The sequence below is a fragment of the Prinia subflava genome, chromosome 11 (assembly GCF_021018805.1).
Source record: "Prinia subflava isolate CZ2003 ecotype Zambia chromosome 11, Cam_Psub_1.2, whole genome shotgun sequence".
Lineage (NCBI taxonomy): Eukaryota > Metazoa > Chordata > Aves > Passeriformes > Cisticolidae > Prinia > Prinia subflava.
The window spans coordinates 2289664-2304313 of NC_086257.1; the positions used below are offsets into that span (position 1 = coordinate 2289664).

General features: G+C 52.8%; 1 protein-coding gene across 1 annotated transcript in view; it reads left to right on the forward strand.

Moving 5' to 3' along the window:
- Positions 1–12794, forward strand: part of GPC1 (glypican 1) — a 202724-nt gene extending 189930 nt beyond the window's left edge. The window contains exons 4-9 of the mRNA XM_063408008.1: positions 325–490; positions 2466–2596; positions 5989–6108; positions 6859–6992; positions 8116–8291; positions 8937–12794. Of these exons, the coding sequence (XP_063264078.1) occupies positions 325–490; positions 2466–2596; positions 5989–6108; positions 6859–6992; positions 8116–8291; positions 8937–9157 (948 nt within the window). The 3' untranslated portion in view covers positions 9158–12794. The remainder of the gene's footprint in view (positions 1–324; positions 491–2465; positions 2597–5988; positions 6109–6858; positions 6993–8115; positions 8292–8936) is intronic.
- Positions 12795–14650: the final 1856 nt, after the last annotated feature.

The following is a 14650-nucleotide window of genomic DNA, read 5'->3' on the forward strand; positions in this document are numbered from 1 at the left end:
AAACAGGGCAGAAGAACCTGCCCTTTGTTTATTCTTCCTATTATATACTTCTAGCAAGATGACCATGGATTGGACTGCTAACAGTCCCACCTCTCAACCCATTGGTTAAGGGGACTGTCACACAGTCTCGTTTGTCCCAGCATGGAATGTGAAAACAATGGCTATGTTTATAGAACATAGCTGGTGTTTACATGAAAAGAGAGTGAGAAGGTACAAACTTTTACTTTATATGAAACGCTCAGCTAGCTAGGAGAATCTCATGGTAACAGAGGGGCCTCACCCATCCCCCTGAGCAGCTGTGCCTGACTGTGCCTGTCCCCCCAGGTGTCCCTCAGCCACGAGTGCACCCGTGCCATCATGAAGCTGATGTACTGCCCGCACTGCCGGGGCATGTCCAGCGTGAAGCCCTGCAACAACTACTGCCTGAACGTGGTCAAGGGCTGCCTGGCCAACCAGGCAGACCTCAGCACCGAGTGGAAGTACCTGATGGGTAAGATGGCCTTTCTCTGCTGCAGCTCCGCTGCCTCTCTCTGGAACTCTCTGAGGCTGTGTTTGGCGAGGAGAGAGGGTGGTGGGAGGCTCAGGGGAGGTTGTTTGCTGTGGTAGGGCTCCCAGTCCTCCCTGTACCCACTCAGCATCACTCAGCAAGCTCCTCTCCCTCTCTCACTTGTACATGCACAGCTGGAGTGATGTGAGACCTGAGGGAACCTCAGTGTCTGTCTGGGCTCTCGGAGGGCACCAGAGGAGATGACCTTGGGCTTGGCCTTTTTGCCCTGCCTTGGCTGCTCTGCCTGCCAGCAGAGCTGCCAGCGCAGCCCCAGCTCAGCCCCGCAGGCTGCCTCGGGGTTGGCATGGAGAGCAAAGCCCCACCAAGTCAGGGGTGTCAGCTGCCTCTCGAGGGAAACTGCAGGATGGAGGGGGAGCAGAGCACAGCACAGGTGCTGCCTGGAGAGGTGCCCAGGCCAGCTGTGCCACAGCTGACTGGAAATGCTCCCTGTGGGAGCAGCTGGCAGCCTGCTGCAAAGGAGGGGGAGCAATTGTCCCTTCCCCAGGGGCTTGGTGGCCCTTTGGCCTTTCTGACCAGAGCCAGCCAACTGTCCCCATCACTCTGTCCTGGCAGGATGACAGCCTCTCTCCTGAAACATCACTGTACAGCTTTCCTTGATTGACGGGGAAGCAATGCCTTGTGCATTTTGCATTTATTCTGGCTTCCTCTTCCCAGGAGACACTGTCAAGGGGTGATGGCTAGGAGGCAATTGGAGCTTCTTTTAAGTTGCAGTTGTACATTTCAGTGTCAGAGGTCACAAACTGATCAAGGATGGGAGAAAATCATGGAGTCAAAGCAGCAGTTCACTGGTGGTGTCCTTCTTTCACCCTTCTCCAGGCCCTTCTGTGTAGCCAGAGACGATTTTGTTACACTAAATACAGAGTTACTCTTTCAGTGTGACAAATTAGGGCAGGGCAAATTAAGGGAGATTTTTATAGTAAGTGATTCAAGTATAATTTATCACTATTTAGGGGTGCAATCTTTGATTTAAATGTGTGTATCTCAAGATTGGTGACTCTGCAAGGCACTATTTGTCTGAAATATGCAGTCTGAAAAATGACACCACAGCCCCTGAGTGGCAGCAAAATTAAACTACAAGTTCTTCAGTGTTACAGGAGATTTTATTTCCCAGAATACAAAAAAAGTTACCAAAATTTACCTCCTTGTATTGAGAGCATATAGGCTGTCCTTCCTTCAGACCCAGCTGGAGTGTTGAGAATTGTCTCTGGAGGTAGGTAGAGATTGGTAGTTCTCTGTAAGCCAAGCACAGTCCCAAAGCAGCCATCCCAGCAGGAACTTCCAGGCCAGGCAGGAGTGCTTGGACATCAGAGCTTTCCAAGGGGAGCTGAGAGCTGAGGCAGCCCTCAGGCACTCCCTGGCCTGTTAGTTGTGGGCATACTGGTCTGCTTCTGTACCTGTATAACCTGGTATTTCCCTGGCTGTTGTCCTTCCAGAGGTGAAGGAGAAGAATTACTGCTTTACTCACTCCTTCACTGCCACAGAAACTATTTCCCACGTCCATTACCTCTGGCACCTTATTGGCAATTCTCAATTCTCCCACCTTCTCCTGGCTGCAGGGCTTTGCTGAAGACATGCACTGAGTTAGGGGGGTGAGGGCCAAGTACTGCTGTGTGTTTCTTAATAATTCTGCAGCAGTTTTCTGCTTTTCCTTCTGCACCACCCAGGCAAATGCCAGGTACTTTGGGTGAACACTGCCCAAAGTGTATTCACCATTTGCAGGAGGTTGCTTTGCCCCTGAGAGTGGCTTTACCTCACAAAGTAAGGGAAACAAGTGTGCACCTGGGCAGTGTGAAAATGGAGAGGTGTCTCCCAGCAAGGAGATCTCCTCGCAGGCAGCGTGAGCTGCTGCTCCCCTCGGTGTGCCCCGGGGTGACAGAGCTGTCCCTGTGTCCCGCAGATTCCCTGATGGGGGTGGCCGATCGCATGGACGGACCCTACAACGTGGACACCGTGATCGGCACCATCCACGTGAGGATCGCTGAGGCCATCTCCAACCTGCAGGAGAACAGAGACTCCATCACCAGCAAGGTGGGAGCGTGTGCTGGGCCTGCCTCAGGACACGGCACTGCAACTGCCAGGCCAGATGTGCTTTTGTGCTCACTATTCAGCTGCACTGGGGGAGATGGAGAGTGAATAGAGCAAATGCCCACTCTTTTAATGATGTTACCTTGGTTTCCTACACCCATCTGACACAGGCAGAAACCTTTGCAGATGTTTCTGCTCCCTGCCCCATCCAGCCAGCCTCCTTTGGGTGCAGGCACAGGGGGTGGGGCTGCATACACAGTGATGGGGGCCAGGTGCCATTTGCTGTCAGGGGCCTCTGTGCTGAGGAGTTTTGAGATGTTTTGGCTGAGCTGGGGCATTTACACAAAGTGCACAGCCCCCAGTGACAGCAGGCAGCTGCTTTAACCTGCCTCTAGGGGATCTTTGCAGTGGAAGCTCTGGGCTATCAGGTTGTACTGTGGGACAGAGCTGCAGTCTGGCAGTCCATCTGGAGAGCACAAACCAGGCCCTCCTGAGGCTCACCTGTCTTCCAGGAAGTATGTATCATGAAGGGCTCTTCTGTTGGTCTTCTATTTTTAGTATCTTTATCCACTTAACCACAGTCACCTCTGTAGCTGCAGGTAAGAGAAGCTTTGGGAACAAAAGCAGCCCTGCAGGGCTCCTGCCTTTGCCCAGACACTCCCCAGGTCCTGCAGCCATCCCACAGTCAGGGCAGAGATGCAGATGAAAGAAGTGGGACAGGTCCTAACTGGGTTTTGGATCAGGGAAGGGCCAGAAGTATTGCTTGGCAAACAGGAATCCACTGCACACATCAAAGCATTAACTGCAGCATGCACCCAAGTGCTGGGTTAGGATTCTTCTCTGACATGAAAGGCAATGTTAGGTGAGACTGAGCCTTTCCACATAAAAGCAAATCCATGGTGTGGGAAAACATAGCATCATCTGCAAAGAAAGGTGTTTCCAAGGGGAATACAGTAAATCTGGTGAAATGAAAGGAGCTAAATAGTCTAACTGGTTTTTGATTGGAGCAAACATCAAACATGTTTGGTAACTCCTCAGTGTGACCTGGTGACCAGGTGAATGGAGCACTCTGCTGGTGGCACAGCTAGCAGGGGGCAGGAGCTGCAAAGCTCTGAGCTCTGGTTTTGAGCATGGCAAAGCCATCAGATGAAAGATTTTGTTGTCACCTGAGTCCCAGGTCAGTCCTGGCCATCTCAGAGCCAAGGACATGACCCAGGCCAAGAGCACTGCTGTTAGGGGAACCTCCCAGTCTGACCAGTCAGGAGGCACTCTGGCAGCCACACTCCCACCATCAGAGGCTGTCACTGCAGCCCCTGAGAGAGGAGGTGACAACCCCCAGGTTCCCCGTGACTCCTGCACACCCCACTCACACAGGCAGACCAGTTCTCCTCACTGGTTCCATCCCAGGTTTCCCATGGCAGTCTCAGATCTCTCCTCCCAGAAAGCATTTATTCACAGTAACACAAAACCAGCTTGAGCTGCTGCCTCTCAGGACAACAAAGGAACCCCTGGGCTTCTATCCCCTCACAGTCCAAGCATGCAAAGTCTCACCGGGCTCTCAGTGTCACCTGGCTGGTGCCACAGGTCCCCCTGCCCTTTGTTATGCAAAGTTCACAGTTCACAGCCTCTGGCTCGGCCAGCAGGAGCTGAATCTGCAGCTGCAGCCGAGCCACCTGCACAGAATGAACTCCTCCACACGAATGCCTTGTGTGGCAGGAGCTGGGGGTGGCCCTTGGCCCCAGTGCCACCCTCAGTGACAGTCACAGGCTGTCCTGGGATCTGGGTAAAACCATAAAGAGGCACTTGTGGTACTGAGCCTTGTGTCCAGGGCAGCAGGGAGCACTGTCCCCACTTCTTTGCACTTCCTTTTCTCATGGATTTTAGGTAGCAGGAGCTACCAGGGGCTGCAAACGCCTATTTGCTCTCCTTATTCAGAGACTGTCGACCCCCTCAGTCTGCTGGAGTTGTGTTTTCTCCAGTAGTTTGCATTTCTCACCTGAAGCGTTTAGAGTGGCAGGAGGTTTCCCTTGGTACCATGCTGTGCTGCAGCTGCCACTGTCCTGGACACCTCCCCAGAGTTTTATCTCCTGGGAAGAGATCTGCCAACAGCAGCAACAGACCAGCCAGATGCAGCAGTGAAACCAAGGTTTGGTTTTGGTAGAACCAAGCTGAAAATGCTCTACCATGCAGTTTTCAGGGTGGGTTTTTTGCACAGAGTGATCGAGACTGATGAACAAATTGGCTTGGTGCTGAACTGCTGGAGTCATCAGATCCATCTGGTCAGCAGGACAGAGCACCCCAGCAGGGCCTTTGGAGCTGAATGTCCCTCAGACACACGGGCAGGGCACTCTTGGCTGGGTTGGGACTTGGCTGTCACCATTCCCGAGCCAGCGCGCTCAGCGGGTGGCACGGGCTGTGTCAGCAGAGCCCTGTCTGTGCCCCTGACTCCTCTGATTAAGGGGACACAGGCAAAGTCTCGTATGTCAACAGCCTCTGACAGCACCCTGGCAACCACAAGGAGCTTGGAGCTCCCTTTCAAATCAGGTGGTTCCTTTGTAAAGGCATATTCTGATCAAACTGACAGGGCAAAGCCCCTCCTGAGCTCTGATGCTTTGTCCATCTGGGCTCCCTGAGCTCCTGCCACCAGTGGGGCTCAGCTGCCCAGCCCAGCAGAGCTCTGGTGGTGCAGAGGCTGCGAGAAGCAGGCATTTCCAGAACACCCTCACCTCATCCTAGAGCCAGGGCTGGGCGTTTGTGCCTTCCAAGTGCCTCTGCTGCCCTCTGGCTACAAAGCCCACCTGGACAGGTAGTTAGGATGAGAGGAGGTACCCGAAGAGAACAGATCAGTCAGTCCTGCTGCCTCATTTGCCCCTGAAACATCCGACCTGATGGATTGTGGCACATCTGCTGTCCTTGCAGTGCCCTGGTTGGAGGCACATTGATTTCCACGTGGGGATGTTGATTGCAGGAGTCGTGGGCACAGTCCCACATCAGTCTGTTGTCCACCAGTGCAGCTCCCATGCTCCGTAGTCTCGAAGCCCACACCACTGATGTAATGAGTGTGAGCAACTCCCATCTTGTTCTTTCCAAGATTTTATTTTCCAGTCATAAGAAGAACAGATAAAATTGCTATAAATAATTTAATATCAATATTGGCAACTCATCCAAAAACATGTGTTACTGCTGAATATTTTGCTTGATAGTGGTAACCAAAACCAGTTACAATGTGCTGAAAACACATCTGGCACTAGAAACTAAGCCAGAATCTCTGAGAATCTTGGCAATAGGAAGGATAAACATGCTTAAGAAGGGAAAAAACCCCATAACTGTGGAGTGTTAAGTAATTAAAGGAATAACATAGAAAGATGGTATAGAGAGTTTGGTTTGTTTTTCAGGTATTCCAAGGGTGTGGAAATCCCAAAATCAGCACGAAAGGCTCCAGTAGTGAGGACAAGAAGAGACGGGGGAAGGTGACGTTGGAAGCCAAATCCTCTGCACAAGCCCTGGAGATGCTGGTGGGTTTGTCTCTGGAGATGCTGGTGGGTTTGTCTGGAGATGCTGGTGGGTTTGTCTGGAGATGCTGGTGGGTTTGTCTGGAGATGCTGGTGGGTTTGTCTCTGGAGATGCTGGTGGGTTTCTCTGGAGATGCTGGTGGGTTTGTCTCTGGAGATGCTGGTGGGTTTGTCTGGAGATGCTGGTGGGTTTCTCTGGAGATGCTGGTGGGTTTGTCTCTGGAGATGCTGGTGGGTTTGTCTCTGGAGATGCTGGTGGGTTTCTCTGGAGATGCTGGTGGGTTTCTCTGGAGATGCTGGTGGGTTTCTCTGGAGCTGGCCCTGGTCCTGCAGGTCGGGTCACAGCGCTCTGGGGGTGCTGAGCTGCACGTCTGAAGAAGATCAGATCATCAGGTGCTGTGTACCCCCAGCAGACCTGGTCTTCCTGGCTCTGCACAGGGCTGGGTCTGTGTTGCTGTTAACCAATTCCCCAGGGATTTGGTGCCAGACTTACCTGCAGAGGCTCCTAGTCTGATGTCTCCTGTCTTCTCCTGGTTGGTCTTGTGGTACTGGAACAGTCCTTGGCTTGTAACCTTTAGCCTTGGGCACTTGGGCTGATGATTGGTCTTTAGGGGAAGGTTGATGACACGTCCTTGTTTGCATAAAAATAGATTTTGTGACGGTAAAACAAAAAATAGGCAGAATCCTTGTATTTTCCTCCACCCTGGAGCACCCCAGAGCTCTCATGGCCCTGAGTATCCCCTTTGCTTACAGGTTTTGGATGCCAAAGGGAATCTGACAGCTCTCAAGACTTACTGGATCACCCTGCCCAGCAGCCTGTGCAGCAAAAAAGTGATGGCCAGCTCAGCGTCGGATGACAAATGTTGGAACGGGATGACCAAGGGCAGGTAGGGAGGGGGTAAAGTGCCAGGAGCACCAGTCTGAGGTGAGAGGAGGGGTTTGAAAAGGCACTCAGACATCATCACAGCCAGCCCCGTTTGTTCAGAGCGAGCAGTCTGTGCCCTCCATAGAAATGCTGCATTCCCAGAAAACCTCGGACCTGGGAATGTCAAGCCTGGTGTCATTTTGCTGTGTGTTGAGGGTTAAGCACTGAAATGCACTCACCATGAAATAACTGTGTAGTTTTCCACTAAGGAAGCAATTTTGCAATTCCCCATGCACTCAGAAGGCAGCAGGGCTGGATTTGCCACACAAACTCCACAGCTGCTGCAGAGAGTTGCATGCACATCCCTCTATCCATACCTGCTCTGAAATGTTCTTCGCTCTGAGAGGGGCACCTGGGTGACATCAAACAGCCACAGAAAGAGTTCCTGCCCCAGCCAAGGGTAAAGGATGGCTGAGGGGAGATTGGCAGTGCTGGATTTGCACCTTTCTCCTCTCCACAGACCTCCTGGGCTTGGCTTTGCCAGCCTGAAGCCAACACCTTCAGTTCTTCCCTATTTCACGTTGTTGCCAGCAGTGTCCCAGACCTGCAGGAGCAGGACAGGGCACTGCAGAGGGCACCAGTGCAGCTCTGCTTGACAGCTCCCAGATAATTAAGGTTCCCTGGGAGCCTGTCTGGTCAAATTGGGCTGGGGCCATTCAGTGGTCCCAGCGTGTCAATCTCCACAGGATTTAACCAAGCAGGGATTAAAGTGCTCCTCAGCCTCCCACGTGGAGATTTTCCATAGGGGAGTGTCACTGTGGGGCCCTTGGTACCAGCCTGAGAGCAAGCCCTCTGCCTTTCCTGCAGGAATTCCCTCCCCATGCTGGGACAGGGGTGCTGCAAGGCCACCCAGCCACCTCCTGCAAGCTGCGACCCTCTGCTGGGGTCTGGCCCTGGCAGCATGGCTCAGCCACCCAGGGAGCTGGGCTGCCTCCCAGTGAACACCAGCTACAGAGGCTGTTCCACCAGTCAGTGGCTCTGGCTGCAGCTCCCTGGGGTTCACAGAGCCTGGATTATCCCTGGTGTCTGCAGGGAGAGCTGAGCTGAGCTGGGGGAGACATCTAAACCTTTTGCTTCCTTCCCAGTTACCTGCCCGAAGTGATGGGGGATGGTTTGGCCAACCAGATTAACAACCCCGAGGTGGAGGTGGACATCACCAAGCCAGACATGACCATTCGCCAGCAGATCATGCAGCTGAAGATCATGACCAACCGCCTGGGCAACGCCAACATCGGCAACGATGTGGACTTCCAGGACACGAGTGAGTGCAGCACAACAGGGGAGGCTCAAGGGGGTGAGAGGGGCTGAGCAGCCCTGCAGCCTGTACAGCTGTCCTGCAGCCTCCACAGCTGTCCCTGCAGCCTGCACAGGTGTCCTGCAGCCTGCACAGGTGTCCCTGCAGCCTCCACAGCTGTCCCTGCAGCCTGCACAGCTGTCCCTGCAGCCTGCCCAGCTGTCCCTGCAGCCTGCACAGCTGTCCTGCAGCCTGCACAGGTGTCCCTGCAGCCTGCACAGCTGTCCCTGCAGCCTGCACAGCTGTCCTGCAGCCTGCACAGCTGTCCCTGCAGCCTGCACAGCTGTCCCTGCTGATGCTGCTGGGCCCTGGGGGTAGGGAGGGGTGGCTTTTGGCTTGGGGCTGGCTGGAGGCTGTGCTGTTCCCAGTGCCTCAGTGGAACCTGCAGGGCTGTCTCCAATGCCAGCCCTGCTGACAGGGCCACTGCTCCTGTCTGCTCCAGAGCTTCCAGCTGCTGCAGGTCAGGTGTGAGCTGGTACCCCACTGAGGATGCAGAGGAGAGGGGAGGCCAGGATAGGGCTGGTGGGCAGAGCTCCCTGGGGTTGCAGCAAGGGGAAGGCCTCCCCACCCTTAGGAGAGCAGTCTGTCTCACTCACGTCTGTCTGTGCGCAGGTGACGACATGAGCGGCTCCGGGAGCGGGGACAGCTGTCCTGATGACGTCTGTGGCAAAAGACTTTCTAAGAGCCCCAGCACCAGGCAGCCAGAAACACACGCCATTCCTAAGCAGTCTGGACACGGCGTCAATGGGGCCAGCAGCAGATCTTTGCCTTCGGCCTCCCTCCTCCTCCTCCTCTCGGTGGCTGTCATCGCCGCGCAGCACTCGTGGCGGTAACTCGCTGGCACAGCCAGGAAACAGACTGCGGCTGAGGGCTTCACTTTGCCAAAACCAACCAACCAACCAACCAAAGGACATATTTAATTCACCTTGGCAAAAAAAAAAAAAAAAAGGAAAAAAAAACCCAAACAAAAAAAGGAGGAGAAAAAGGTTTTCAGAAGGTTTCAGTTGTTTGCTATTTCTGGCAGTGCTCGAGCTGTTTTCTTCTTTCTTGGTCTTTCCCCAGTGCTGGGCCCTTCTTTCCATACCTCATTGTTTTACTCTTGTTATTGCCACAGACTGGCTCTCGGGGCTGAAGCAAGCCCTTGCAGAGGGCTCCGTGGGCGGCCGCGCTGCTGCCTGCAGTGGAATATGCAATTGCCCTGCCCCGCTCCCCACAGCGCCGGTTCCGCGGCGAGACCGGGACCCCGCACGGCTCCCGCTGCGTTCAGGGGCTCTCGGGCTCTCCTCTGTGCTTCCTCGCCGGGCAGACACGGCCCTTCACTTCCAGTGGTGTCCGTAGGAGCGTGAGCAGCTTTGGTGGGTTGAACTGAAAGAGTTTGGCAGGGGCTGTTGGACCCAAAAATGCAGAACTCCCTTTTTCTTTGGAAAGGTCACAAGTGGGTTTCTTGACTAGAGCTTGTAGCTGACGACAATTTGAAATGTAGGTTTCCTACATCTAAGTGACTGGGAATGAGTGTTAGGGGTTGGGGTTTGGGGTACTTTTTCTTTGCATGCTAGTTGGAAAGCCATTTTTTACCCAAGTAACAAAGGTCCAATTTCTACCTGCAGTGCAGTACCATTGTAGGTAACAGAGAGATGCAAATATGCACACTGGGATTCTCTGTGTGACAGACAGTTGTGCTGCCTCCTCCTTCTCTGGCCCCAGCCATAGACAGGAATTCGGGGGGTTTTTTCTTGGTAATAAGAGAGACCAGGGACGTTTTACTGACTGGAGCTTTGGGACTGGTTGTGCCTCTTAGGGCAGAGAGGGGCTGGTGGGGGTCTCCATGGGCACCGGGTCCCTACCCAGAGCACTGGCTCAAGGCAGCACCCACCAGGGGAATGTGAGGACGGGACACATTTTGTTTGGGATTTCTTTTTACCTTTGGTGTTTGCTCCAGTGGCATTGTAGGTTTTTAACGGATTCCCACTTTCCCTGTTCCTTCCCCATCATCCAGTACACCTTCCCTAACCCCTAACAGGTTGAGCCAGCGGGTACCAGTCACTGCTGGCAGCTCTGTGGGGAGGGTCAGGCTCACCCTTTGCTGCCCCCTCCCACCACTCACCAGCTGCCCTAACCCCCAATTGCTGGGTGGGGTGGGCTCTGTGCCAGGTTGTGAGGCTGGGGGTGGTGAGAGAAGTTCTAAATGTCCTCACGTAGCTGCAGGAGTGTTTGTGCCTGTTAGGGCTGTGTGTCTGGGGCTTCCACTGCTTCTGTGCCTGATGAGCAGCGAGCGTGGGCTGGAGCTGTAGGTGTGGCAGGGCTGGATACAGCACAGTCTGTGACTGCTGGGGCCAGGGGCACACACAGGCTGGGTCTGAGCTGCAGACAGGTTTGTATTGAGTGACAGGGAGGGCAGAGCTGGGCCTGTCTCTTGCTTTTGCATTTGAGCATTTCTTCTCTGCCTTGCCAGAGGAGATGTGCCTTTGAGCTGAGCAAACATTGTGGGGTTGGGGTTTGGCTGTTTTTTAAGAAAGGGAAAAAAAACCCCATTTTTAACATTAGCAGTTTTTAAAGTGTGCAATTTAAGGAAAGATGAGGACATAAGCAAGGTAATGCTGCGAGCCAGTTCAGCTCCTGCCCTCCTGGGGCCTAGAGGTGGCACTGAGGGTGCCTCAAACCAGGCAGGATTTTAGGCCAGCTTTGACCACTCCAAGTCAGTGATTAATGGATTAATGCCACTGGCTGTGCACTCTTTCTTCCTTTGTAAGGCAGAATCATACCTGATCTGGTTGGGTGTCAGAAATGAACACTGGGGTGCTGGACAATGGCTGAGGGACAGATAGTGCCACTACACCCATCAGAACCCTGGAGAGGATAAATGTAAGTTGTGGTTTTGTCTAGGTTTAGTTACTCCTAGACATATAGCAAATTCACATGATTTTTACTGCTCTAAAGAGTTCCTCTCTTTTTAATTTTTTTAATCAGAATTGCAAATACAAATTTAACCTTCTGCGACAACAATCCCCACAACCAATCCTGCGGAAGCTTTACATCCAAAGCAAAAAAACAAAGTGTGGGGGGGAAGAAAGAGTTAAAACATTGTACCCTCTTCAAAACACAGGTGGGTTGGGGTATTAACACATGGATGCTGAGGTCAATGTTTTGCTTTGCAGAACGGGGGCTTGAAAGCCGCTTCCATTTCTGGGCAATTAGTTTTTGCTGTCTGCCTGTTATCCTCTAAAGCTTCTTATGGGCCCCTTCACATCTTAAATGAGAAGCCAGGAATTTACTGATTATGCAGTTAATATTTTAACACAGGGGAACTCCTTCCTGATGCCTTCACCTCTGGGCTGGGTTGAGCTCCCACTTCCACATCCCTCCTGACCTGAGGGTGGCAGCTTCCACCTTCCAGAAGCCCCGGCAGGGTGGGAGCAGGGCAGCAGCCCGAGGTGAGGGCAGTGCCGGGGGCTCAGCCCCTCTGTGCTCCATGGTGGTGGTGCCGCCTCCTCCTTGGCCCTGTGCGCTCTGGGGTTGGTTTTGATATCTGTCCATGGTCAGCCTTCACTGCTGCTTTCTGTTGGTCCCTGGTTACTCGGTTTTTCTGTTCTCTCTTGCCCTGAAGCTGTTTCCCCAGCTGCTGCCATTACATGGCCTGGGGTTGTGTTTGGCCGTGCCACTTCCCCAGGAGCTGAAATGGCCGAGAGCCCCCGGGGTATCAACTCTGAGCTAAAGCAAACTGAAATTACTGCAGACTGAAGCACCACTGGTGTGGCTGAACAAGCTGAAACCAACCCAGGTCCAGACAAGTCCCTGGTTGGGCTGGTGCAGGACCTGGGGCCTTTCAGTGCTTATGACTGACATTTCCTGGGCTGCTGCCTGCTGGAAACACTGTGACACACCTGCCTGTGGCTGGTGGCTGCTCTGGGCTGGCTGCACGAGGGCATCTCTGAGGAACGGGGCTGACTGGGAAGAAACATCTGATCAATGTTATCAAGGTGATGATCCATCATGTTCTGGTGTGAAAAGGCCTCATACTTGACAGGGGTGTGGAGGGGATGGTGGTGTAGGGAAAAATAATTCCCAAAGGCCCCGTCCCTGGGAAGGGGAGAACCATAAATGGTGGATTTCCAAGTGTCTCTGTCTTTCAGCCTGCTCTTTGTGCCATATCATGTTTTAAACAATGGTGAGGGTCTCAAAAGGCTTTGAGAGCACAGCTACTTCTCATTTACAAATGACAAGCTGCCTGTTGTTTTCTGGTGGGCTTGGTAGGGGCTGAGGTATAGCAGAATATCTACAGTCCACCTTTGCTTTAAACAGATGCATTTCTATCTGCAGGAGTAAGAATTATTTCACTTATCAGCATAGCTGGACAGTTATCTATTTCTTTCTGTTACCAAGGTACTTGTAACTCTCTTGCACTGTTTATCTAAAGTTGAAATATGTTCTTTGAATCCTTGTATAAATAAAAAGGCTGGAGACAAATCTGTATTCACAGGGCAATTATTTCTTCTCCATTTAAGCCAAGTCTGGCATTTTCTTTCTTTTCCCTTGTTAAGGCACAGATAAAGGCCGGGTCAGAGCCCTGAGGAGTGAAACCACGTTTCAGGCACTGGTGTGTAATGGGCTGATGTCAGCGCTGGCAGCAGGGATTTGCTGCGTTCCTGCACCCTTCAGAGGAGCAGGGTTCTAGGGATGTGTGTTTGTGGGAACAAGGTGAGCCTGGCTTGGCTCATCAAAGCCAGGATGCCAATTTGTCTTTTTCTCATCTAGAAGCACAGAAAGTCATGGCACAACAGCATGAAAAATCAGAAATGCCCTTGGTATTTGTCCTTACAAAGTGTTGTGGTGATGAGGGACCATGGCTTTGCACCAGTGCAGCGGCTGGACGGGCTCACAGCAAGCACAGCATGAGGGGGGTGTTTGAGCTCCAGCATCTGCTTGAGATGAACTGGTGCAGCAGAAAGGTTTGCTTTGAGTGGGGGTGGATGGAGCTGTCAAGGTGATGTGATGGGAGCTGCTCATGAAATGTCTAGGAGAGTCTTGGTAACTGAAAACTACTAAAAGTGTATCCTTCTGCCTGGAAGCAAATATCAGCTAAATTTAATAAACTGACTGATACCCTTGAGTGAGTAGGTATTTATTTAGGTTCCTCTCCTGCAGCTACAGCTATTTGCACCATATGCACACATTCATATAAATACAGACAAGTGCAAAATACAAGGTCTTCTCCTTGGAGAAGTTTTGTGCACACCAGTTGCCTGCTTTGCCTCCTTGGTGTTTAACTATGGTCTGAAATAACAGCCTCTTACGCCTTGGTGTTTGCTAAGGTTGTCTGAAAGCATTTCTGCAGTTCATAACATCACTGAACCCTGCGTGTTTGCAAATTCACTGCTAGGAGCTTGCAGGAGGTGTAGGGTGTGGTACAAGCTCAGCTCCACTTCCCTGCAGCCACACATCACTTCCTCCCGAGGCATGGAAGGCTCCAAGGGCTCCCACAGCAGCCCAGTACACACTGGGAGCTCACCAAAACACTGGGGCCAGGCGCTTTGCAGGTGCATGGCAGGAGGACAGGGGACAGCCACTGTGAGTGGGGCTGTTGCCACCGAGAGTAGAAATAGCCCAGCAAAATCTGCACCGAGGCATCAGAACTTCTCTAGCGAGGGGCTGGGGCTCTTACCCTGCAGTTCCGCCGTCTTACAGAGGCAGCAACACGCTTCACTGCCAGAAGATGGCATTTGTGTTTAACTTATAAATTACTCTGTGTGTATGACAACTGCCCTGCTCCTAACTCCTCCTCTGCACAGAGACGCGCAGGGCTGGTGGGAAGGGACCTTTCTGGCATGAATGGCCATCCCTGGGTCAGCTGCAGCCAGGGGGGAATAAACACCCACAGCCCCAGTGGGATTTGCTGGTGCTGAAGTGACGAGAATGGTGCCCTGAGATGGCGTCACCGGGCAACACCTGCACCAGTGCTGGGATGAGCTGCAGGGACTGGTGAACCAGTAACTCACACCAGGCTTGCCTGGCAAATCCCAGAGCGATCTGATGGGCTACGGCCCCCCCACAGATCAGTGGGGGGTTCCAGGCACAGCAAGTGCAAATAAAGATCATGGTTTTGGTATGAACTGGAGTGTGCCCATAAAGCACCACCCAGGGACTCTGCAAGGGCCCAAGAAAGCCCAGATGAGTGCAGGCAGAAGAAGGATGAGCCTCTGTCAGAGGCAGGCAGGGCAGCAGCTGGCTCCTTTCCACAGTGTGGGGAATTGACACACTGTGTGCCTGTCCCACAAGGAAGTCCCTGGCAGTGATTGCAGAAAGGCTCCTTGCCTGAATGCCAGCATCAT